General features: G+C 56.4%; 3 protein-coding genes across 5 annotated transcripts in view; 1 reads left to right on the top strand and 2 right to left on the bottom strand.

The window, feature by feature from the left end:
* NEMP1 (nuclear envelope integral membrane protein 1) overlaps positions 1-2,626 on the bottom strand; it is a 31,644-nt gene extending 29,018 nt beyond the window's left edge. Inside the window, exons 1-2 of the mRNA XM_043564279.1 lie at positions 2,521-2,626; positions 1,897-2,426 (exon numbers count right to left, since the gene is read on the bottom strand). Of these exons, the coding sequence (XP_043420214.1) occupies positions 1,897-2,426; positions 2,521-2,626 (636 nt within the window). The remainder of the gene's footprint in view (positions 1-1,896; positions 2,427-2,520) is intronic.
* Positions 2,369-8,452, top strand: NAB2 (NGFI-A binding protein 2). 2 transcript variants are annotated; one of them, XM_043564529.1, is made up of 7 exons: positions 2,369-2,707; positions 4,152-5,025; positions 5,454-5,587; positions 5,914-5,965; positions 6,060-6,192; positions 6,398-6,589; positions 7,578-8,452. In XM_043564529.1, the coding sequence occupies exons 1-7, from the start codon at positions 2,625-2,627 to the stop codon at positions 7,685-7,687; spliced, it is 1,578 nt and encodes a 525-aa protein (XP_043420464.1). In that variant the 5' UTR covers positions 2,369-2,624; the 3' UTR covers positions 7,688-8,452. The 2 variants fall into 2 exon arrangements, with proteins under 2 accessions (XP_043420464.1, XP_043420465.1); XM_043564530.1 differs by lacking the exon at positions 6,398-6,589 and having other exon boundaries at positions 2,384-2,707.
* STAT6 (signal transducer and activator of transcription 6) lies at positions 8,392-22,385 on the bottom strand. Of its 2 annotated transcripts, none has more exons than XM_043564527.1 (22): positions 21,760-22,385; positions 18,933-19,072; positions 18,391-18,529; positions 17,999-18,082; positions 17,423-17,561; positions 17,252-17,304; positions 16,896-17,044; positions 16,206-16,337; positions 15,891-16,079; positions 15,492-15,579; positions 15,232-15,354; positions 14,557-14,649; positions 13,978-14,184; positions 12,650-12,744; positions 12,418-12,554; positions 11,943-12,089; positions 11,662-11,725; positions 11,446-11,556; positions 11,168-11,251; positions 10,052-10,117; positions 9,834-9,962; positions 8,392-9,745 (listed from the first exon to the last, which is right to left on the bottom strand). In XM_043564527.1, exons 2-22 carry the CDS (start codon positions 19,046-19,048, stop codon positions 9,556-9,558), a joined length of 2,535 nt encoding a protein of 844 aa, XP_043420462.1. In that variant the 5' UTR covers positions 19,049-19,072; positions 21,760-22,385; the 3' UTR covers positions 8,392-9,555. The 2 variants fall into 2 exon arrangements, with proteins under 2 accessions (XP_043420462.1, XP_043420463.1); XM_043564528.1 differs by having other exon boundaries at positions 18,933-19,069; positions 21,760-22,383.
* Positions 22,386-23,970: the final 1,585 nt, after the last annotated feature.

A 23,970-nucleotide genomic window follows, 5' to 3' on the forward strand; every position in this document is an offset into this window, starting at 1 on the left:
AGTTGGGGGTGGCAGGAGTGGGAGGGAAGCGAAGAACAGACATCTCAGCAGCTCCGGCTGCGGGGGCGCTCTGGGCCTCTGGCGGGGCTTCACAAGTCAATGATTTTTTAAATGTATGTATTTTTAAATCCACACATAGGGGCTCACATACAAACCTAGATAGAGACAGAGCCACAGATACACAAGTCGATGTAAAGAAACATATAAATACATTATCTCAGGATACATAGACACAAACTGGCAATAACGTCTTAAATTTGCTTGGCACTTTACAGAGTTTTCATTTACATCCTCTCATTTGAACCTCACGACAACCCTGAAAAAACAATGATACAAACACTCGGGAGTTTCACTCTACCACACAGGTTCGTACCCAGAGACCCCTTCCGACTCTCCTAGTGGAATGGGCAAGCCTAGGCCTCTGGATTGGTCTCCCTTCCTCCCTCTCCGGCCGAATACCCGCCCCAGGTCCGAAGAGTGGAGGCCATAGAATCGGCTCCTCCTTCGTCCTCTTTCGCGCTGGGACCCAATCGCCCGGAGCCCAGTTGGTTGCCCCTCGCTGGCTTCACTCCCTACCCCGCCCTCTTCCCGGGGCCTGCGTCTCCGGACCGGGGGCTCAGCGCTGCCTCAAAGGGGCCCGGGTGGGAGTGAGGGGGGCGCCTGGAACAGAGGCTGTGTGGGCGGAGGATGTGCGTCACGGGGAGCGTGGGCAGGGGGAGGGAGGAGGCACGTGGAAACCCGGGGCCAGCGGCTGGCAGCCCAGGCTCCAAAATAACCAGAGGAGAGTGGGGGAGGGGGCGCCCACACATTTCAGAGGGGGTCGGGGAGAGTACCCCGAGGGAGCCCGTCTAGCCGCGCCCCCCAGTTGCAGGACTGGGGATTGGGAAGGGGATTTCTGCTCGTTCCTATGAACCCCCTCACTGTGTTCGGGGCTTCAAGGGAAGGAGAGGAGAATGTTAGCTACCGAAATCCCACCCAGTGATGCCCTCCCCCTCTCCTGTCCCCACCGGAGATGGAAAGGTCCCCTCACCGAGCCGGAATGTAGAACCAGCCCCCGCCCCCGCCGCCCACGCCCTGCCAGGCCCCGAGCCACTCAGAAGTGCGGAATGGCGGGGCGGGACTGAGGTTTCAGACTTCGGGGAGAACCTTCCTCCCGGTCCGCTCGCTTCCCTTCTACCCAGCCTTCATTTTGTCAGGGTCTGGAGCTGCTGGACCGGGCCTTCAGAGCCCCTGCCTGCCCCCCCCCCCGCCCCGCCCCGCCCCAACTCCAGCCCTCCCAGCCGTGGGCGGGAGTGTAATGGGAACCAGATGGGGCTAGGAGAAACAAACGGGGGGGGGGGGCTGGGTTGCGGAGGGGGGCTAGGCTCCTTGAAGGAGCTCCTCCCTCCTACTCCTCCGTAGGGAGCCACGTCGGACGCTCCCGGCCTTCTGCCCATCTTCCATTAGGCTCTCTCGAACGTCCGCAGAAGCGATATTCTTCCTATCCCAGCTTTGGCCACACAGAATACCCAGCAGATCCCCCATCCTCAGCAAATAGAGTGCGACCAGTAGAGGAAGGATGGGTACCCCTCCCATCCCTGCTTGACCTATGCTCTGACAACCCGACGCGACTGATCTTCGCGGTAGTTTCTAGCATAACCTGCCCATTCCTGTACCCCAAACTTCGGCAGAGACTCGAGGCAGGAATGGAAGCTTGGGTTTCCGAGAAATGACCCTTCAGATTACTCCTTTTGCAGCAGGGTAAGAGCGCTGGGATATCCAAGGAATTCCTGCAGAGCCCCACGCTCACAGACCTGCCCTAAGTGCACACTCTAGGACAGGGGAATGCACGCCCCAGAGGAGCCGCGCACCCCGAGACTCCGCCAACTTTTCCCGGCTCACTCCAAGCAGTCACACGTACAGCACCGCGAGGCCGGAGTGTGGGCAGCGGGCGTCCGCGTAGTTGTTGGGGCGCGTGTGCACGTTCGTGCGCTTCTCCGTGTTTTTGTGTACCCGTGCGTGGTTGTGAAACTCGGCTCTCCGCTCTGTGGGGTAGGAGCGGGTGGTGGGGGGAGTAGGAATGTCGCCGGCTGGGCGCTCACGTGGGTACGTGGGCGCGGAGAGGGCCGGCTGTGCATCCGGCGTGGGCGGCACGGAGCGACCTCGCCCCGCCCGCTGGGTCCCCAAGCCCGCCCTCCACAGCTCGGCCTCGGTCACCTCAGTCCCCGGCTCGGCGCCGCCGCTCCCGAGTCCCCGCCCCCGCCGCCTGCTCCACGCCCCCTCCCCCCCAGTCTCCGCCTCTCTCCGTCGCTCAGCCGCGGCGTCTTCACCGCCGGCCCGGAGGCCCGGGCGCCCGCCCCCCGCCCCCGGCCCCCGCCCCCGGCGCTGCCCACGCCCTCCGCCCGCCCGGCAGCCAGCGCTGCGCCGGGCCTCGCTCCCCGTGCGTCCTGCGGGGGCGGCGGCGCGGAGAGGCGGCAAGCGCAGCCGGGGAGGGGGGGGCAGAGGCACAGACAGAGGCGCGGAGGCTTGGAGAGAGGAGACGTGGAGGGAGGGACGGAGCCCGGACAGCGGCGGACACGGCAGCGCCCGCCAGGCGCCGAGGGCTGGGCACCGAGAGGGGCAGCCCCTGTGGCCTCTGGCCGTCCATGCACAGAGCGCCCTCCCCCACAGCCGAGCAGCCGCCGGGCGGAGGAGACTGCGCCCGCCGGACCCCGCAGCCCAGACCCAAGTTAGTGGGCAGAGGGAAGCGGCGGGGAGTGGAGATGGGTGGAGCTGGACTCGGGAAAGGGGTCCGGAGGGCGGAGGTCGAGGAGAGAACGAGGGGAAGCGGGACGGGGGTGGAGGGTGGAGACTGATGGAAAAGGGGGTGCGTCTTCGAATTAGGGGGCCCTGGGAGCAGGTAGGGAGCGGATGAAGCTGGATATGAAAGAGTAGGACCTAATTCTCCATCCCCCGTTTACTCTGCCGGCGTGACCCGGCATGTGAGCCCCCTGCAAAGAATATGGGGTCCCCCCAAGAGCCAGGGGAAGCCCTGGACTCTGGCTGGTAACAGGGCTGGGGAGGGCCGCTGCCCTGGTTCTATCTAACGTTGGTAAGGAGTACGCGGGCCCCAGGGTCCGGGAGAAGCCGGCGCCTTCAAGCCCAGGAAGCGCATCAGCAGGGCTGTGGAAAAGCAGGGCAAGCCTTAGGCGTCCCTCTCCTTTCTGTAGCTTTATTTGCAGCACGCGGCGGAGGGGAGTTTCGGTGTGCAGCCCCTCCCTCAAGGGGCCTTGAGCCGCACCTCCGCTCCACTTAGAGGTGTGGGTGGAAAATGAGGGAGAGGAGGGTAGGCGGGAGCCCCTGGGGCGGTTTTCGCCCACTGACGCTGCTACTGTGGGAGTGTGTGTGGGTGGAACGGGCCCCAGAGCAGAACAATTGAAGCACTCCTTCCTCCTTCTGCTTGAGCTGGAGGGACTGGCCTACCTACTCAGCAGGTGGGGAAGGTCACTGCTGGGAGAGGAGCCAACTAAGGGGCACTGGACAGTCTGGAAGAGAGGGGAGGTCCTCGAGGAGAGGGGAGGCCCTTGGGAACAGCTCAGGGGAGCTGAGCAGAGCAGGAGTCCACCTGGCTTGCTGAGTGGGAAAGGACCACACCCCTCCCTCTCAGCCACCTGGATAGGATGCCACCAGGGAGTGAAACTGGCTAGCAGTGGTCCCAAGTGTCCACTGTGGGCAGGACAGGGGGTCTTACATTCACCTCAGTGTGGAAAGTCACCTTGAATAATGCTGAGACTGCTGGGTGTGTAGGGTGGAGGGTGAAGACTGTCCTGGGTGAGGAGGTCCAGCCATGGTAGGGGTGTGCTGGCTGGCCTCAGTGCTCAAGGTCTCCTTGCCCCAGTCCAGAAAAGTAAAAGCTGAGAATGGTGGTGAAGAGCCTTTGACTTCAGCAGATACTGGGCTGGCTTTTGGTACTTGTGGCCAGGCTGGGATGGCACTGGCATGTTTATGCCTCTGGGTAATGCCTGATTCTCATAGTCTGTGCGCAGGCTTGGGTACTGGGCAGAGGGTGCCTTCAGAGGAGGGGAAGAGAAGCAGGCAGGAAAGAGAGGACAATTGCGAGTGTGGGCTGGTACCCAGCAGGGGGACTTGTACTGACTGCCTTCCTTTCTCTCTACTGCGCTCCTCCTTCCCAGGCCCGGTGCCCGAGCCATGGCACTGCCTCGGACACTGGGGGAGCTGCAGCTGTACCGGGTCCTACAGCGCGCCAATCTCCTTTCCTACTATGAGACCTTCATCCAGCAGGGAGGGGACGACGTGCAGCAACTGTGTGAGGCCGGTGAGGAGGAGTTCCTGGAGATCATGGCACTTGTGGGCATGGCCACCAAGCCCCTCCATGTCCGGCGCCTGCAGAAGGCACTGAGAGAATGGGCCACCAATCCAGGGCTCTTCAGCCAGCCTGTGCCTGCTGTGCCTGTCTCCAGTATTCCACTTTTCAAGATCTCCGAGACTGCAGGCACCCGGAAAGGGAGCATGAGCAATGGGCACAGCAGCCCAGGGGAAAAGGCAGGCAGTACCCGCAGTTTTAGCCCCAAGAGCCCCCTTGAACTTGGAGAGAAGCTGTCACCACTGCCTGGGGGACCTGGGGCAGGGGACCCCCGGATCTGGCCAGGACGGAGCACTCCAGAGTCTGACGTTGGGGCGGGAGGAGAAGAGGAGGCAGGATCACCCCCCTTCTCCCCACCTGCAGCTGGAGGAGTCCCTGAGGGGACTGGGGCTGGGGGACTGGCAGCAGCTGGAGCTGGGGGTGGTCCGGATCGACTGGAGCCAGAGATGGTACGCATGGTGGTGGAGAGCGTGGAGAGGATCTTCCGGAGCTTCCCAAGGGGAGATGCTGGGGAGGTAACGTCCCTGCTGAAGCTGAACAAGAAGCTGGCACGGAGCGTGGGGCACATTTTTGAGATGGACGATAATGACAGCCAGAAGGAGGAGGAGATCCGCAAATACAGCATCATTTATGGCCGCTTTGACTCCAAGCGGCGGGAGGGCAAGCAGCTCAGCCTGCATGAGGTGAGGACCCCATTCTCCTAGCGTTGCACTTGGCTCCCAGGCCTCAACCTACTGACTTTGGAGAATCTTCATACTCCCCAGGTCTGTTTCATTGCCCCTTGACCAAGACCCCAGGCCCCATACACCCCAATCCCAGCCGCTGCAATGCTTTCCTCCCCATTTGAGGGGGAAGCAGAGATATAGGCAGGAGCCCAGGTGTCCTGCTCTACACTGCTCAGGACCCCACAGGTGGAGGAGGCTCCAGGCATTCCCAGGAAGCTGTGGGTGCTGACCTCTGTCTTCCTCATTCAGAAAGCTGTATAGTGTCAAATCCTAAGCAGGCATCTAATGGATGGGCTTCATTTGTCTGATGGTGTAGGGGTGTGAGGAGGTCTGGGCAAGGCAGTGAGGAGTTAGGATTCTGACCGCTTTGGTGGCCCCCTCCACAGCTGACCATCAATGAGGCTGCTGCCCAGTTTTGCATGAGGGACAACACGCTCTTACTGCGGAGGGTGGAGCTCTTCTCTCTGTCTCGCCAAGTGGCCCGAGAGAGCACCTACCTGTCTTCCTTGAAGGGCTCCAGGTGAGACTCCCTTCTCCCAGGTTCTTTCTAAATTAGAATCCTGCCAAGGAGCTGGGTCATGGCCTAACCTCCAGTTCAGGTACATGTAGGCCTGCTTCCTGTCCACCCGCATGTCCTGCTTTGCGCCAAGTCCGCTTGTCTGCAGTCTGGTTCCTCCTCCTATCCGTCTCAGGTCCTCTCTGATCCCCCGCCAACAGTAGTACCTGAGCTGGAGACTCTTGCTCAGCCAGCGTCTTTCTAGAGTCTTAAAGTAATGCATGCTTCTCACCAGATTCTGTGTTTTCCCATCGTGTATCCCTCCCTCCTTAGTTCTCTTGTCTTTGCAGGCTTCACCCTGAAGAATTAGGAGGTCCTCCGCTGAAGAAGTTAAAACAGGAGGTAGGTTTTCCAGGGTGGATGTAGGGGGTTAGTGCAGTCTCCCCCAGCCCCCTCTCTTGCTAGGTCCTCATTTCCCCATTTGGGGCATCCGCAGGTTGGAGAGCAAAGTCATTCTGAACTCCAGCAGCCTCCCCCAGGCCCTGAGTCCTATGCACCCCCATACCGCCCCAGCCTGGAGGAAGACAGCGCCAGCCTGTCTGGGGAGAGTCTGGATGGACACTTGCAGGGTGAGTGTGCATCAGAACACTTTTCTCCTCGCTGTGGGGGTGGAGTAGGTGGGAGGAAGGAGCCAGGAGGCAACTGCCTGGAACAGGGTTGGGAGGCCTGGCTGGATGGGGGCAAAGGGGCCTGGGCCTATGGGTCTGCTCTGCGGTTGAGGGTGGGGGTTCCGTTGACTGTAGTCCCTTACCTGATCCATGCCCATGCCCACAGCTGTGGGGTCATGCCCAAGGCTGACGCCGCCCCCTGCTGACCTGCCTCTGGCATTGCCAGCCCATGGGCTGTGGAGCCGCCACATCCTGCAGCAGACACTGATGGATGAGGGGCTGCGGCTAGCCCGCCTCGTCTCCCACGACCGCGTGGGCCGCCTCAGCCCCTGTGTGCCTGCGAAGCCGCCTCTCGCAGGTGAGGCAGCAGCAGTGCTGTCCCCAAGCACCCCTACCACCCAGGCCCCACCCAGCAATCCTGGTGTCCTGGGGCCAGGTGGGAGGAAGAGGGATGTAGTCGCCAGAGGGGGCCGGCAGTAGGATGGTTGGGCTCTAGCCAACCAGGCCTTGGGTTGAGGAAGGGAGGATCTGGCAGGGCTGTTCCCACGGGGGAGGGTCTGACCCTAATGGAGATCTGTGAAGGGGGAGCTGGGGTGAACAAAGGGACAGAGAGTGGGGGACTAGGGGAACAGGAACCAAGAAGGGAAGCAGAGACAGAACTGCCACCTAGGTGGGAGGGTACAGCAGGCTAGGAGTCAGGGTGGGGTTGCCCAGCTTGGAAGCAGAGGAGCCCAAAGGGGGATGCTTTGTGTGTGGCTGGGGGAAGGGAGGAGTCCGCCAGAGGGCCAAGCGGCTGGGCTGAGAGTGATGCAGCAGACAAAGCCACCAACCCTGGCTTGGTATTTTTAAACTGTGCGTGGGTGGGAAGTGGGGGCGGGGACTTGAAGGGGGGCTCTTCTTGGGGGAGGAGCTGGGAGGCTGGCTTCCTGTGTTCCCCTTGATTTGGCTTCTAAGAAACTTGAGGGGCATGGGAGGGTAGGTGGGGCCTGGGAGGGGGCCAGGGAGGAGTGGGGGCAGCGGAGCCTGGGGGGGGAGGGGGAGAGGTCAGAGCCAAGCCACCCCCACAGCTCCTGACAGAACCAGAAATTCCAGCAGAACGGAGGCGGGAGAGACAGAGAAGGAGAGAGACACATACAGAGAGAGAGCTACACAAGGCCAGAAAGGGGAGGGGGGCACACACACTTGGGTGTGGAACCCCCCCCCACACCTGTAAACGTGTGGCGGGCAGGAGGCAGTAATTCAACAAATCTAGCCCCTCTGCAGTCTTCTCTACTCCTGTCTCCCGTCCAGCCACCTCTCTGCATCGTTCACCCCACAGCCTCCTAACCTACCTCTTCTCCCGGCAGAGTTCGAGGAAGGGCTGCTGGACCGATGCCCTGCCCCAGGACCTCATCCCGCTCTGGTGGAAGGTCGCAGGAATAGTGTAAAAGTGGAGGCTGAGGCCAGCCGGCAGTGAGGGGCACCCTGGTGTCCTCAGACCTGGGACTCAGACTTCTGGCTCATACAGACTCCTATGTTCTCCATCCCTGGCATCTAGTCACGACCCTGGATCCTTCCGCTGCCCTTCTCCTGCCTCCCCACCTGCTCCATGGACATTGAACTATGGGGCTTCAAGCAATAACGAGCAGGGGCCTGGCAAGAGGACACAAGGAGGGTGCGTGGTGCCCCTTCACCCTTGCCTAGAGCAAGGGGGCAAGGACTCTGCCTCCAGGGCATTTGGGGTTCTCCCCTCCCTTACACAACACACTCCCATTCTCTGTAGCTTGAACCAGTGGTATGAACAGTTGGATTCAGTTTGGACATGGGGGAAAGGGGAAATTCCCTGGTAAGGTCCAACATCTAAAAGCAATGCTTCCCCCCAGAACTGGGGGCCTGGGAACACTGGACCTGCTCCTTCTCCCCTCTCCTCCCCCATTTTTGTGCTTCTAGTTTGTTTCTTTAATTTAACAAGTGCTGCAGTTTGCCCACCCATCCCCATCTTTCCCCCAAGTCCTCAGCAACTTTTTTCCTTCCTGCCCTCATGGGGGTTGGGGGGGAGGGTGGATGTGGGGTCCCCTTCACCGGCCCCCTCAGGAGGCCTGGGTTGGACTCAGGGTCTCCCTCAACTGGGGGCTGGACCGCAGCACCTGTCTGAGCAGTTAGAGCGTCTTTCTTTTCAGATCGTGTACAGTAGATTATTTATTTTGTTATTTTGGAATAAAATTTATTTTATGGCTTAGGATCGATGGCCCCTAAGAGGGAAGAAGGGTGGCATGGGAATGGGGGAGTGAAGGGAGGCTGGCAGTGGATGGGGAAGTAGAAAAGCAGCAGGTAGGGCCCCCTAATACGCTCAGAGGACCACACGCCTGGGTCCCAGACTCACCCCCTGCCTCTGGGCAGGATTGGCCATGTTGAACCACCAAAGCTAGAGCCACATACAGATGTCACAGCCACATAGACCCACTGGGGCCACAGACATACTAAAGCTGAGTACATTCAGATTAGCATGTATCAGAGAAGCCAGCACATCTGCTGGTGTCTTTTGTGCAGTGTCTCAAACTTCCAAACTTGTGTCGTGACACAGGCAAGGTTAGATAGATACATGTTCTTTGTGGACACAACAACTAATGTGTGTGACATCCGTGGATTAACGTGTCTCAGGTACGCACGCTTTCACACAGCTGTATGTGAAACGCAGCCCTCTTGTGCACAATCTCCTACACGTAGCCAAAAGCCTCCATCTGAGGAATTTGGGGCTGTTTGAAATTTGTTTTTTAATCTGAGCATAACCCACATCTGTAACCCAGGTGTACAGATTCCCCCACCTTCTCCCCGCTAGGATCTCCTGAACTGCTTCTCCACCTGCCCAGAGCTGGGACCCAAGCCCATCCCTCAGTCCCCAGACTCTAGTACAAAGGTGTGCACGTGTCTGCGTATTTCTACACGGGTGTCCTGGGCCCTGGCTCGAAGTGGGCAGAGAAGTCATCCGTGCCCTAACCTGTGCTCTTGACCGGCCTCCTTCCTACTCGGCCCCATCTTCCAGGGAGAGCTGTGTGTGTGTGTGTTCTGCGTATGCAGGCGTGTTGGGGCGTGTCTCACTTTGGAACCTGAATTTCCCTTCCAGCACTGGAAGGGGGAGGACAGGGGTGTGTGGTAGGAGGGAAGGAGTGGATAGGCTCCACCCACTGTGCATTTTCCTGGCAGTCTTTTCCTCCTGACCAGGGAGTAGGTGGGGATAGGAGAACACCCTTCCCATCTGCTACTTGGCAGGAGCATGGGCAGGTGTCCAGAGCAGGTCCGTGGGGGTAGAAGAGCTGTCTCTCTGGGTTCCCCTTCCAGGTGGGATCACCAACTAGGATTGGCCCGTAGGTCCAGGTGGGACAGTGAGATCCCAGACTGCCCATAGTGAGAGGGCTGCAGGAGGGGCTGGGTTCCCATGGACCCTCCCCCTGATTCCCCTTGCCCCTCCAGGAGAAGCTTGGTGAGGTCCTGTTCGGTAGGAGGCAGCAAGGGTGGGAACATGTCTTCACCGACCCTGCAAGGAGGAAACAGAAACAGTAGGGTAGGTATGGCACCCACTCCTCTAACCTCCACCCAGCCAACACCCCCAGGTTGCCACTCACCAGGTGCCCTGAGGGAACCCTCGTATTGGCTGGCTCAGGCAGCTCTCTTCTGCCATGGTCACATCTGAGCAGAGCAGGGGCTCAGGGGTGGACACGGCATGCTCCTGAGACGGGCATGGGAGCAGGCCCCTGCCAAGACCAGAAAAGTAAATAAGAGGGGTGGGTAAGGCTGGAAATGAATGGAGAGTACGGGATCAGGAGGGAGTGCTGCCACTTACTGTGGGTGAGGTTGGTCAAAGGACAGGTTTATCTGGCTCAGGTTGGGGGGCATCTGCAGGTGAGGTCTAGAAACAGGAAGGAAGGCAGAGTCAGAGAAAGGAAGGCTAGGCAAGGACATGGTGTTGCAAAGTCAAGATCACTGAATGAGGAAACAATTTCCAGCCCCTTTTCCTGACTGCATAGTCTTAGGTAAGCCGTGAGCTCAGTCTTCTCTTCTGTAAAATGTGTATGTGTTGGGTATTGGGGTGGGGGTAGGAGAAAGGACTGAATTAGTTAATGTCTAATGTTTCTTTGGACTCTGGTGGTTCTAACACCCCCAGTCTCCACCCTACCTCAACTCCCAAGAGGGGAGATGTCCTGCCTTGACTAAGAGTTAATAAGCACCAGGGGCACCTGGGTGCCTCAGTCGGTTAACTGGCCGACTTCAGCTCAGGTCATGATCTCACGGTTCATGGATTCGAGCCCCGCATCAGGCTCTGTGCTGACAGCTCAGAGCCTGGAGCCTGCTTCGGATTCTGTGTCTCCCTCTCTCTCTGCCCCTCCCCAGTTCGCACTCTTGTCTCTGTCTCTCTCAAAAAGAAAATAAAAAACGTTAAAAAAAATTTTAAAAAGTTAATAATCACCTGCAATTATTATAATAAGAGTGTTACTTGGGGAGCAAAAATGTCTAGGCTACTTCATCAACAGATGAATAACTAAAAATCAAGACAGCAGATAAATGACAGTGGGTTTCAAGGACAAGAGAGGTAATATTAATACTAAACACAGCCCTTGCTATGAGCTTTATAGGTATTACTAACTCAACCTTCAAAATAATCCTATGAGGAAGGTAGTATTAGTATTAGCATTAGTATTATTATCAGTATTCCCTATTTTAGAGATGAGGCACCAGACCTAGGCAACTTGCCCAAAGTCAGTAAATGGTGGAGCTGGAATTCAAACCTAGCTAAGTCTGGATCTTAACTGCTAATACCTCAATGGAGTGGACAGAAGAGACAGAGTGTTAGATTTTTGCTGCCCTTTCTCACAGAGGAGCCTCTCCTAACAAATGCAAATACCCATCACCCTTGCAGGTGGATATACTCGCCCCAACCCCAAGAGGTTCTTCCACTTACTCCTGGAAGGCTGGCAACACGTCTTCCCGGGAGAGGGCTTGGTATGAGGGGATGGAGTGAGAGTGTGGTGGGTACACATGGGACCTGGGGAAAGAAAGCAGACCCTTCTGATGCCAGCCCTTCTCCCGGACACTCCTAGCCCCTCCCTCAAGATAGGGAATCCCTTTCATGGAAAGGAAAATTCTCTACTTCAGCCCCCAATGCCAGCTTTCCCAGCTGCCCATGCTGAACGCCTGTCTGCACAGACCACTCCCATTCCTGTCCCTCAAGCTCCTTACACCATATCTGGGCTGAGCTGCATATTCATGGAGGAATCAGGGGCCATTCCAAGATCATAAGTGGGCACCATGGTAGGCATTTGGGGCTCCAGGGTAGGAAGTGGCTGGTCCCTAGAGGAGGGAAGGAGGTATGTGTGACTGACCAAGAGTTGATGCCACCACTTGTTCCTGCAAGTAGTACCGGGCCCCCGCTATCATCCACAGCCCCACACTTACCTTTCCACAGTCATCTTGATGGTAGCTGGGACGTATCCCCTGCCATCCTTACCCATCTGTTCAGCTGTTGTGGGGAAGAAAAGGAGAACCATGGAGTGCCCCAGGATTGGAGAGAAAGGGATGTGGAAAAGGTGGGCATAGTTGATGGGCAAGTAGGAGAAATGGGGCTTCAAAAATGGAGAGGTAAGTCAGAGATGACATACAGTGTGCATGGAGAGGGGCAATGGGAGTACGGAAAAGAGGGGCAAAGGAAGGATTCAGAACTGCCAGCTTCAGCTCACGCTTGTAGTGGCTCCGGAAAGCTTCATCCTTGGGTTTCTTGGGGTAGAGGTTTTTGAGCTGAGCAAGGTCCCGGATTCGGTCCCCCAGTGAACGAATGGATAGGTCTTTGGCAGAGAATGGCTGGATGTTCTCTATCTGTGGGGAGCCTACAATAGGAATGAGACCCTGAGTCCTCTCTGTCCAGACACTCTTTCCCCTACCCAGCTCCACCAGAGGACTCATTCTTAATCTACCAAGGCAAGGGGGAGAAGAATGAGGGTGGGGGCCCTGAGGGAGAGAGAACCCACCAGTCTCCATTCTCACAGACCTCACAGTGAGAAGGCAGACTGCAGAAGGGAGGAGAGAAGTTGGATCTAAGGAAGAACTTCCTGAAGACCAAGGTTGGCACCAAGGAAGGCCAAGACATTTCCGTTCCAGAAGAAACCCCAAAGGGCACAGGTACGGAGACAGAGGACTGGCTTGGGGTGACCTCACCATCCTGGCCCCGGATGACATGGGCAATGGTGATGCCCCCAATCTCTGAGTCGCTGAAGCGGAGGAGGAATGTTCCATCAGGCTCGTTGAGAAGAAGACTAGTGACGTACTGTTTGCTGATGAAGCCAATGATCAGCCTGGCCAGGATGAAGGAGAGGATGGGGGTAGAGGCACTGGCTGTGGAGAAGAAGCTAGAGGTACAGCTACTCAGGTCACTGGGGCAGAGACTTACCGATCAGACCAGTAGCTCCGGAGACAGCGTTTGGTGAGGTCCAGGACACCATCGAACCACTGCCAAAAGGTGAAGCCACGACCCAGCAAGATCTCCTGGGGAACAGGGGGGGGAGCTAATGTGAACACAGGAGGGCCGGAGTTAGAGCCTGGTTAGGATAGACACTGGGCCATGAGTGCCCACACAGCAGAGTCACAGGGCTGAAGAACCAAACTGGATCTGAGATCTCATCGATGACAATAGCCAATCCTCACATTTGCCATGTGCCAGGCAGTATTCCAAGCCCTTTCCACAAATTAATTTATCTGATCTTTACAACCCTATGGAAGTATGTCCTATACATACCCCACTTACAGATGAAGAAATGAAAGCCCAGAAAGGTCAAATAACTTGCCCAGGTCTATACAGCTGGTGAGAGGCAGAGCCGGGATGTAGCCCAGGAAGTCTGGGCCAGGGTCCATCATAACCACTGTGCTCCACCTGTCCTTAATTAGGCCTGGTGGAAGCTGAGTCCAGAGAAGGTGTCTTTGCTAGGTGTGAGTGTCCTGTTCCCTTTGCTAACACATTCTCTGGTCATGTAGACTTCTCTTTCTTTTTTGCTAAGAGAGCAGTACATAACTGCATTTACCCAGCTGGTCATCAAGAAAGACACCCAGATCTTTTCCCCTGTTCTTATAACAGATCCAGTCCCGAGCCACCTCATCTGGAGGTGGTAAAATATAGTAGTAGCTAACTAAGAGCAAGAAATATGGGGTTCCATCCCAGCCATGCCACTCACCTGCTGTGAGGCGTTGGACAAACTACTTAACCCCTCTGAGCATCAGGCTCCTTGTCTGTAAAATGGGGATAATAATAGTACCTACCTCAAAGGGATGTTGGGAGGAGTAAGTGAGATAACATACATAAAGTGCTAAACATAGTGCCTGGCATATAGTCAGCTGTCAATACATGGTAGCTGGTATTACTGAGCATGTCCCTGTGGGATTTCATCCTGGTTTTTGCAATAGGAACTATTTTCCCAATGGGTCAAAGTCATTTTGAATCTGTGTTTACACACAATCTAGATGAGTCATGCAAATCACTGGGAAAGAGGGAGGACGGAGGGCCCCCAGACCAAAACACGAGGCATGCCAGAGAACGCATCCTCTGGGCTTACCCCCCGGGCTGAGGGTTTTCCAGTTTGGGCTGTGACAGAGGCTTCCTTGATGGGCATAAGGGGGCATCGCGAAGACCCCAGTGGTCAGTCTCTGGACAGAGGTTGGGGAGGTCCTGAGTGCCTCAGGGATGAATAGCTTAGGGGTGTGAGGTCCGAAGAGCAGGGGAATGACCTTGTTGAACTGTGACCAGGACACAGAACGATGCTGGAAGGCCTCCATGCTGAGGCTGTTGTCATTGAAGATCTTCTGGGCTAGGAAGAGGAAGTGCTCTGGGAGTAGCCCCCGATTGGTCCCCACTTCAGCCATGAACTTGAGGTTCAGAGTTTCACACATCTTCTCCCAGGGCACCCGCTCAGCCACCACAAAGGGCACACGGTCCTGGTGTGAAGCGGGAAGGATAGGGCACTTTAGGCTATCATCCTCGTTCATCCTCAGGAGGGGCCTTCATCCCTCCCACCTCCCCAAGACTGCCCTTCCCAGCCATTGTCCCCCTCAGCTTGCTCACAAAGATGGTGCTTTTCCAAGAGTAGTTTAGGGTACTACAACATGATAGCTGTTAAGACTCGCATGAAAAGAGGTCAGAAGTACAAAACCATGAGGTTAGAGAGTATGAAGGAGACAGAAAAAGTCCGCGAGAGGGAGTGAAGGCCACTCCCGTTGGAACATGTCTGACTCCGGCCCTTCCTGCCATGTTAGAGCCTACCGTGCCTCTGTTCTTCCCCTCCACCACCATTCCAGGTCTTTCCTCACCATCTCAGAGAAGGCATTATCCCACAGGATGGTGGCTTTCGCATTGTTGTCTTGGTTGCCATGGACAATGACCACCAGGGGCAGAGACAGAGCCTGGCAGGGGTGAGAAGGGGGATCTTCTTACTGGAGCAAGGGGCTTCCTCGGGGAGCTATCTCTGAGAGTGCAGGGAAGCTACTGGATTCCCACAACATAGTTAAAAGTTCCCGGTGATTTACCAAATGCTTTCTGAAGCTCGATTAGGGCCTCACTGTAGAGAAGTGGTTACAAGTCAGTGCTATGGAAGCAGACCTCCAGGTCTCCAGTGCCAGCTCCAACACTTAGTAGCTGTGTGACCTGGGCAAATTACTGAATCTCTCTCTGTGTCTCAATGGATTCATCTGTAAAATGGGGCTAATAATAGTACTTAGCTCATAACGTTATTGTGAAAACTGTGTGTGTGTGACTTAAAATAGTGCCCTGGTCTACAAAAAATGTGTAATAAATGCTAGTCGCTGTCACACCACGATTCCCTGGCATGTGCACTCTTGCTCCTCCCACTCACCCTTGCCCCAGTGCACCCGAATACCGGACACACAAAGTATGGAGCTATCGTGAGGGGTGAGGATTCAGGGCCCCAGAGTGTGGCATGGAGGGGACCTGGGGCCCCAGCTTGGGCAGCCTGAGGTTCAGTTCACCTGGAGCTGGATGGGGAGTTTGTTGGGGCCAAGTGTGAAGCTGGTGGAGAAGAGCACGGCACACTTCTCCTCGGTGACAGACTCAGTGCCCTTCCGCTCACAGCGCTTGATTTTCTTCAGAAGCTGCAGGGTGGGGTGAAGGAGAGCAGGGGTGAGGACAGAGATGGCTTCTCCTGGATTCCCGACATCCTCTCTGAGGACAGTCCCTGAGTCTGAGGACCCCTGCCCCCCTCTCCGCCACTGCTCCCTAAAGCCCTCACCAGGTTCTTGAACAGGGCAGAGCAGCAGTTCCCAGGAATGCTGTTCTCCAGGGCCACGGTGTTGTTGATGATCTCCCCAGTGCTTTCTCTGCCAGGGGAGGTCAGAGAGTGAGTGGGCGCATTCCAGCTGGGCCAGTCCATGGGTGAATGGCGTGGACTACTGGCCCCAAATCTGCATCTCCCTGCTCGGGTTCTTAAGGAGGGTTCCCATCTTGGCCAAATCATGATTCCCCATCCCATTCCAGCCCTGTTAGGTCCCTCGCCTTCCTCTGCCTTGACCATTCAGGGTCCACACACCCCACGGTCCCCCTTCCTCATCACCTGGTTCTTTGTGGTACCAGTTCCCCAGGCTCCTCTGGCCTCCACCACCCCATCAGGCCTTCTCCAGCCCCAGCTTACGCTCCAGCCCCGGGGCCCTGGGGCATGCTCAGCTCCCTTGCTTGCTTCTCAGTCACCATGTCAGCCCTGACCAGTGGAGGCTTGGCCGGGGCCCCCAGGAACCGTAGGCCCAGCAGGAATCGAACCCCAGCCTGGAACTTGGTCTGAGTCTTCAGAACCTGGGGGGGCTGCTTCTCTACCAGGAAAGAGCTGGGAGGAGTGAAGACACAGGGCAGTTAGTGGCTGGGTCCCTCCTGGTACCCTTCCCACAGCTCCAACCCTCTCCCTTCCCTGGGGGTCTGCTCTAGGCCAGGCTGGGGGGTTACGGAGGCATACCTGGTGACGAGGGTTCGCAGGACTTCATCCAGCCGGCTAATCAGCACTGCCCGGGCCTTGGGCTCAAGCTCCCCACTAGCCGCCCCCACCTCCTGCTGCAGCTGGGAATAAATGTCCACCAGGTTCTCGCACCTGGGGCCAGGACAGTGGTCAGGGGGCACAGGATTCAGGCTGCCCGCTCCAGCCTAACCCCTCTAGCCCTGAACCCAGAAAGAAAGCAGGATAGTGTGTGTGTAGGGGTGGGATGGGCAGGGGGTCTTGCTACAAGGCACCAGGGCTGAAAGGGCTGTGGGACCTGCCTTGACTCTGGGTTGGAGGTTCTTTCTCTGTACCTGGACCCCTGTGGAAACCCAGCTGCCTCTTCCCCAGGACTCTGGTACCCAGGTCAGCTGCCAGCATGTACGGTACTTTTGCACAAACCGAAAGGTGCCTCCGCCCAATAGACCTAATAGGAAAAGGCTTCCCATTCCTCTGGGCAAGGGCTTGAAAAGAAAAGCATCGCTGGGCATACTTGTTTAGGATGCCGCCTGACAACAGTGTGAACAGTTCTGCTGGAACTGGCTTCTCTGAGTCTCGGCCCATGCCAGGACCTGCTTGCCTGGTTTTTCTCTCCTACCTGTGGGTCCTCCAGCAGGGACAGCAGACACCCACCCCCAGCCCGCCCTCCTATCCCATCAGCCCTGCCCCAACCTCTCCTGTAGTGGTGCCAGGCTCTCCTCAAAGGGTGCACCATTCCCTGCCAGCTGCTGCTGCCGCTTCCAAATCTGGATTCTCTTCAGCACCAGGGCCTGGGTGGCCTCCAGCTCCCCGACAGTCTCCTGCAGCAACGTGGCCAGGGCCTGCGGGCAGGGGAGGCCTGAGCCAGGGACACCCTGTCTCCTCACCCAGCCCCTGAGGGAAGGGCTCTGTTTCTCACCTCTCAGGCATTCCCCTACCCCACCACCATGTGTGACTCTCTGATGCCTAATCTCCATCCCTTCACAGAACTGAGATCCCTCAAGAACTGCACTTTGAGCTCAAACTCCACCTCCCAGTCCGTCACTGACCTCGCTTTGCCCAGTTCCACTGGCAGGAGCATCTATCAAGTTGCGCAGAGACACTGAGGGTGAGGGCAGAAATCAGGGTTACAGACAGATTTGAGTCAAGGGTGAGGTCCACGAGGGGATCACTCCACACACTTCCCAGAACACTCTTAAGGTGCCAGGCCAACCTCTTACCTTGGCCAGCCTCGGCACTGGGCTGCAGAGCTTCTCGGAGAAGGCGAGTTTCCCCGACCCGGTGCTGTAGCCTTTGCAGGGCTGTGTTAAACTTCAGCTCCTCCTGCTTCCAGTGGAAGGGCATTGGCAGGTGGCGGAACTGCACAGGCAGGACAGACGCCAAGAGGTGAGATACTCTGTCCATCCCTCTACACTAGGCCTCGGCTCCCTAAAGAGGTGCCTGCTGCTATGCTCTGCAAAAAGGAGACAAACTACTTCTCTTGTCTAGCTCCCTTTCTCTTTTGATGGGTCTCCCTGACCTTTTGGAATCTCCCGGGAATAAGCCCTCTCTCTTGGCAGAATCAGCTTCTCACCCCTTGCTCTCTCCTCCCTGGACCTCACTACCCTCAGTCCCTCATTTTAAAGCTTCCCTGAGCTTGGCTTGGGGTGCACTCTGACCCCGGGAGCCTCCTTTGGTCATCCAGGGCCTAAAACGTTGAGCTTTTCCTCAAGTTCAAATTCCTTCTGGTTTCTCATGGCTCAGGCTGAAGTCCCAGGGAGTTGAGTTGGGGTGGGAGGCGGGGGTATTGACAATACCTGTTCCATAACAGCTTTTTTCTCCCCTTGAAGTATTTGTTTAAAAGTGGCCACCAGCTTCAGGGGGTCCCTTTGATATATGCTCTATAGAAACGAAGAGTGGTGGACTAGGTTAGCCTGGCTCTTACCCATGTTGTTCTCCCCCTCCAATCCACGCCACCCGCCTCCATCCACGCGCTCGCGCGCACACACACTGAAAAGGCAGCACAGCTGCAGACTCCAGAAGTTTTCATGCATTTGCATGCTTTTAAAACCTAATTTGCATACTAGCTAACAACTAACTACAGGAACACCAATTTGCTTCCAGTGTCCAATTTCTTCCAATGTTCAATGCTCATCCCAGCTCCACTCCAGCCCCACCCCAGCCTTGTCCCCTTTCCTCCTGCCCCCACCTCCAGGGTGCTGATGTGTTGCAAGATGGTGCTCCCCTCCCCCTGCTTTCCCGCTGAGGCCTGAAGGCGCTGGACAGTGGCCGAAAGTAGAGCGCTAGCCATGTTGCAGCAGAAGGTGTCTGAGCCGACCAGGAACTCCCTGTGGGAAGATCAGGATGAGGAGGCCTCAGGTCAGGGCCTCTTTCGCTCTACTGACCTTCCACCCCTCAGCACACAGCTCAGTGGCTCCTTCCCAGTTCTATTCTCCATCCAGGCCCTCTGCAGTTTCATCCTTGTGCCCTTTGTTCCCCAATTTTCCGGTTGCTGTGGGAAGTGTCCTTGCTCCAGCCCTGACCGCCTTCCTCTATAGCTCAGCCCCCTCAGGGGGCAGAGGACTCCTTGTGTCAACGTGCATAATCTGGTTGGTGTGGCACAGACTGTCCGTTAAATCTAGGCCACCATACGTGGAATAACGGGTCTCAAGTCCCAAAATGGGACAGAGAAAATCTAATGGGGGGGGGGGGAGGACCTGGGAGGACCAGCATAGGGCAGCTAGGACTCACCAGGGCTGGTTCTCTAGCCAGTCACCCAGGAGATGCCGCAGGTGTTGGGGAAAGTCAACATAGAGCCGTTGCAGTTTTTCCGGAGGCATCTTGGAGACCAGACCCCACAGAGACATGATCTGGGGTTTGGAGGGTGCCTGCTGGATAGGAACAAGGCCACTCTGAGAGGTGCCCAAGAAAGCTGGCCTATGCCTAAGTTCTGGGGGCAGCCAGCAACCTCCTGCAGATGGCCCTCCCAGAGACCATCGCCACTACCACTCACAGCCAGACCACCTCAAACCAGGGACATCTTTGGTCAAAGTCTGAAACAAGGTCATCCCTTCAGTGGTAGACAAAGGGGCGAAGGGGCGGGCAGAGGAGGACAGGGGAGGTGGAGAGGACAGAGAAAGCTCTCTGAGAGAAGGCAGAGGACTCAGGTTGCAGCTCTGAGCTTGCTCTGGTTCTGTAGGCAAGGAACCTCCCCACTGTGAGCCTTGACCTTCTCATCTCATAAAATAGGAGGCTTGGATAAGTGCAGAACTTTCCAACATTGTTTAAAGTAGTAAACAATTTTGGTTTTAAATCTGTGGAATCGCAATTATATAAATAAAAGGTATAAAATTGGAGTTTCACTCTTGAAAGCGGGTGCGGTTGGCCTGGAACTCCACTGCTTCCACTTTCCTCTCCCAGCCTCCTGACTCCAAAGGTGTTCCTGAAGAAACCCAAAGGTTTCAAAATCCCAGGCATCCATGAGATAATCTGAAAACTACCAGGATGGATGAAGAAGAGAATGGAAGACCAATAACAGTTACCATTTATTAAGCAGTTACTGTGTATGAGACAGTACACAAAGCTCATAATCCCATTAGAGTTTTGCAATAATTTTTAAAATAAGTGATTACACCCTTTCATAGATGAAGCAACTGAGTCTAAAAGAGGCTCTCTAACTTGCCAAGGCCACTGAGCAAGTGAGTTCAGAAATCAGGATTTGAATACAAGGGGTAACCGACATCGAGCTGTGAGGGCCCCTTCCAGATCCAGATCCCATCATCCAAGGAGGAGGGGCTGTGGGAGGAGAGCTGAAGCAGTGGAGATGGAGGAAAGGGGAAAGCAGAGGGAACTTGGGAAGAAGGTGGGAGAGATTGGAGAAAAAGTGGGGTTAGTAAGCCTGGAGTGAAGAGCCTAGAAGTTGGGGAGAGGAAGCTAGAGGCTGGGCTGGAGTCAAAGGGCAGAGGAGAAAAGATGGAGAGAGGGAAGGAGGAGATGGGAGAAGTAGGGGGGAGAGGTGCATCCCCATTTCTGGGTGGGCTGCAGGGTGGGGAGGTTCAACTGGTGTTTTCCCAAGGGTCTCTCTGCACATGTTTCCCATAATGCCCCTCTCCTAGAGATGAGAGAAGATGAGCACGGAAACTCCCCGAGGCTCCCCCAACCCAGTAGCCCCAAGCTCTCCTGGTGGGCTTTTAGCCTCTCCTCTCTCCCAAGACCGCTAAAGGGATAGAGAACAGAGGGGCCGTTTTTTTTAGAGACTCTAGCTCCAAAGCCCTCTTGTTCCCCATACCCCGTGCTCCCCAGCTTCTATCCTCTCTAGCTTTTTTCTCTCAAAGGCAGTATCCTCCCTCACTCAGGGTCTTCCAATAGGCCTTTCTCTACCACCTCCCACCCTGGAGTGAAGCACCTTTAGGTCTGTGTTTCAAATTCAAGGGAGGGCTCCATTCCTCTCTTCTCTCTTCCTCTCCTGTTTCTCATGGTGCTCACACCTTTAACCCCAACTGGGGACTGAGGTAATCTTTAAGCAGAAGGCAGCCCCCCCCACCCCCCACTCCCCTCCCCCCCACCCCCCTTCCGCTTTCCTCTACAAACCCTCGTTGAGTGACCAGCCTCCCAGCAAGGCCCTGACCTTAAATCTCCTCCCCTACTCCATCCCCAGGCATTAGGCAGGCCACACGTTCCCCTACCCCACCCTACAAAAAAGCAGGTTAGGTGTGCCTGCCCTGACTTCAGGCACTTGAAGCTTTAATCCCCCTGAAGACGCGTCGGGAGGAGGAGCCATGGCGCGAGGGGGCGGGGCCAGTGTTCCCCAACACTTCCCAACCGGGAAGGCGAGCCCGGACGTCCACGATACGCGGCAGCCTGCTTCGTGGCCTAAACCCGATCACCTCTATCCCTACATTCTCCAGCGCTCTGACCGTGGGACCACAGGATCAAAAGTCAAAAGAGCTTCTCTGAGTTGCCCAATATGTGTTTGTGGCGGTGGGGGCGGGGAGGTGGAGCCAGTTCAGCACGAGGAGGGTTAACTCCGCGCCGCCACCGGGAAATCTCGGCGTCTACAGCAGCCAAGCGTGGAGCACTTTTGAGGGGGGAAATTCCCCCTCCTCTGGGGCACCATGAGGTCTACATCTGGGGCTCGCTCACCCCCAGCCACACCCTTGAACAGCAGCAACCTTTGGGGGGGGACAGGATAGGGGCTTGTCAAGGACCCACCTCCCTCTGGCATCAACCCTCTAGGGAGGGGCAGCCACCTCTCCTCCCCCCAGGGCAGAGGGGCACCTCCTTGCCCTCCTTTCCGTGCCTTTACTTGCCCCTGGAGGTGCGGGGGCGGGGGGTGTGGAAAAAGTGACCCGCGCGGGAAGGTGGGAGTTCTGGGCCTTACCCATACCAGATTTCTGTGAGAATTTAAACCTGCCCAAACCCAGGACCACCAGCTACCAAAACCAACTGAAACAATTTCTCAGGGACCATACACCCCGCCCAGGGGAGGGTCCCGAGAGGACCCCCGCTAATCCACCCCCCCACACACACACTCCAAATCAGAGTTCCCCCCTCCCCCTCCTCCGAGGCATCCCCTCACCTTGGCAACCCCTCTGCGGTCTTCTCCCTCTCAGCGGGCACTGCCAGGCCCCATGGGTCTGTAGCTCTGTCCAGCGAGTTCAGGGCTGGCTCTGCTGGCACCCCCCCACATCCACCATCACCACCACCACCACCACCAAAAAGAGCACACACACACACACACACACACACACACACACAACCTCTCCCGTCCTTCCTCCTCAGTGTAAGCAGTGGCTGCCCCAGCCCGCTGTTTCCGGCTTCTCCGTCTAACCAGGTCCCTCCCTGGAGCTCTGACGACACAGAGAAGAGAAAGTGGGCTGGAGGAGGAAGAGGAAGAAAGTGGGGTGAGCGTGTGTGCCTCCTGTGCCGGGTGGGGGAGCACGGTGTCCAGGGAGCCAGGACTGGGGCTCAGAGCCCTAGAGCCAGACTGGAGGGGAGCCTGATCCCCACTTATTATACCCCCTCAAAAGCGATCAACTCTTCTCCAGAAAGTCACCTAATAATAATACCAAGCAGCAACCTGCGGCCCTAAACTGCCTCTCCCATACCCAAACTTGTGAAGGGGCCCGCGGTTTAGGCTCAGGAGGGACTGGGCACCCCAGGGCCTCTGGAAAAGCAAATCCCTCTGGGCTCTGCGCTCCCTCCAGTGGAGGACCCTGAAAAGCAGCCAGGGTGCTGTCTGGAACTCCTAAGTCCTCCTCCCTTCTTGGCGGGGTGCGCCTTAGAGGTCGCGTGATTACTGATGGGAGGGAGTGGGGGAGGGGACCCCAGAGCTCAGAATTCTGGAAGACTCCAGAGGAGTCTCATGCACTGAAAATCATCTCAGCCCCCTCCTTACAGGGCACTACACTTCAGACCCTTGTGGGAAACGACACAAGCTAGAGTTGCTGCCTGCACATTCCCAAGGGACAAGTTTGAATAGGAATCTGCCGTGCAGCCTTGGCAAAGTTCCTGTTTCTGTGGTAAACACTGAGACACACCCAGAAACAAACACATACATGTACAATTTCCTTGGCCATAAGACCACACGCGCACGCGCGCGCGCACACACACACGCGCGCGCGCACACACACACATGCTTACACATGTGCGGGCAGGCTCACAGACACGTTAGCCCTCAGAGCAACAAGCAAGTCACAATAAGACACGCACATACACAACGCTGGCTCAGCTTCTGAGTCATCGTCACAACTGGTGGCTGTTTTTTGCAGCTTTTGCTGGAGGAGGAGCCGAAGGAGGCCAAGGGACCCAGAGAGGTCTCCATGCCCCCAAACCTGAGAGACAAGGTGTATAGAAAGAGTGGTCTCTGGGGGGTGGTGGGAGATGGGAGGTTTCAACTCCCTTCCTCTTCCCCTAGACAGGGCTGGGCTGAGGGGCCAAAGCTAGGCCTATGCTGCCCCCTGGTGCTTAAACTGATTCTCAGAGCCCAGCTCCTCCCTGTCCTGTCCCATGTGGATGATCATGTGTGTGCAAGAGTGCACATGTACATGGAGGTCCCAGCTAGGCAGCAGAGGGTAGCAGTTAAGAACTGGGACTCTGGAGGGGCGCCTGGGTGGCTCAGTCGGTTAAGTGTCTGACTTTGGCTCAGGTAACGATCTCATAGTTCTTGGGTTCGAGCCCCACATTGGGCTCTGTGCTGACAGCTCAGAGCCTGGAGCCTCCTTCAGATTCTGTGTCTCCCTCTCTCTCTGTCCCTCCCCCGCTTGCACTCTGTCCGCCTGTCTCTCTCTCTCAGAAATAAACATTAGAAAAAAAATTTAATTAAAAAAAAAAAAACAAAGAACTGGGACTCTGGAGACAGGCTGCTTGGGTTCAAATCCCTCCGACACTGCTAACTGAACTGCACAACTCTGGGCAAGTTACTCTTTGTGTTACAGTTTGCCATCTGTAAAATGGAGCAAATGATCGTCTTAACTCATAAGGTTGTGGGAGTGAGATGCAATAATATATGTGAAGGCTTAAAACAATGCCTGGCACATAGTAAATATTAGGCACTCTTTTTATGGTCCAGAATAAGCCAGGTGTGAGGAAGGCAGAAGGGCTTCCCTCCTATATAGGGGCCCCCAGGTTTGGGGGTAATAATACTGCCACAAAGACAGAAATATTGGAGGTGTGTGTGCTTATGTGTTGACTGTGTCTGGAAGGCAGTGAACTGAGGAGATGGTATGGGTGGAGATGGCAGGTAGGGAATCTGTCCGTGGGTTTGTATGACCAGCAATGCTGGGACTGC

Source organism: Prionailurus bengalensis, chromosome B4 (genome assembly GCF_016509475.1).
Source record: "Prionailurus bengalensis isolate Pbe53 chromosome B4, Fcat_Pben_1.1_paternal_pri, whole genome shotgun sequence".
NCBI classification, from domain to species: domain Eukaryota; kingdom Metazoa; phylum Chordata; class Mammalia; order Carnivora; family Felidae; genus Prionailurus; species Prionailurus bengalensis.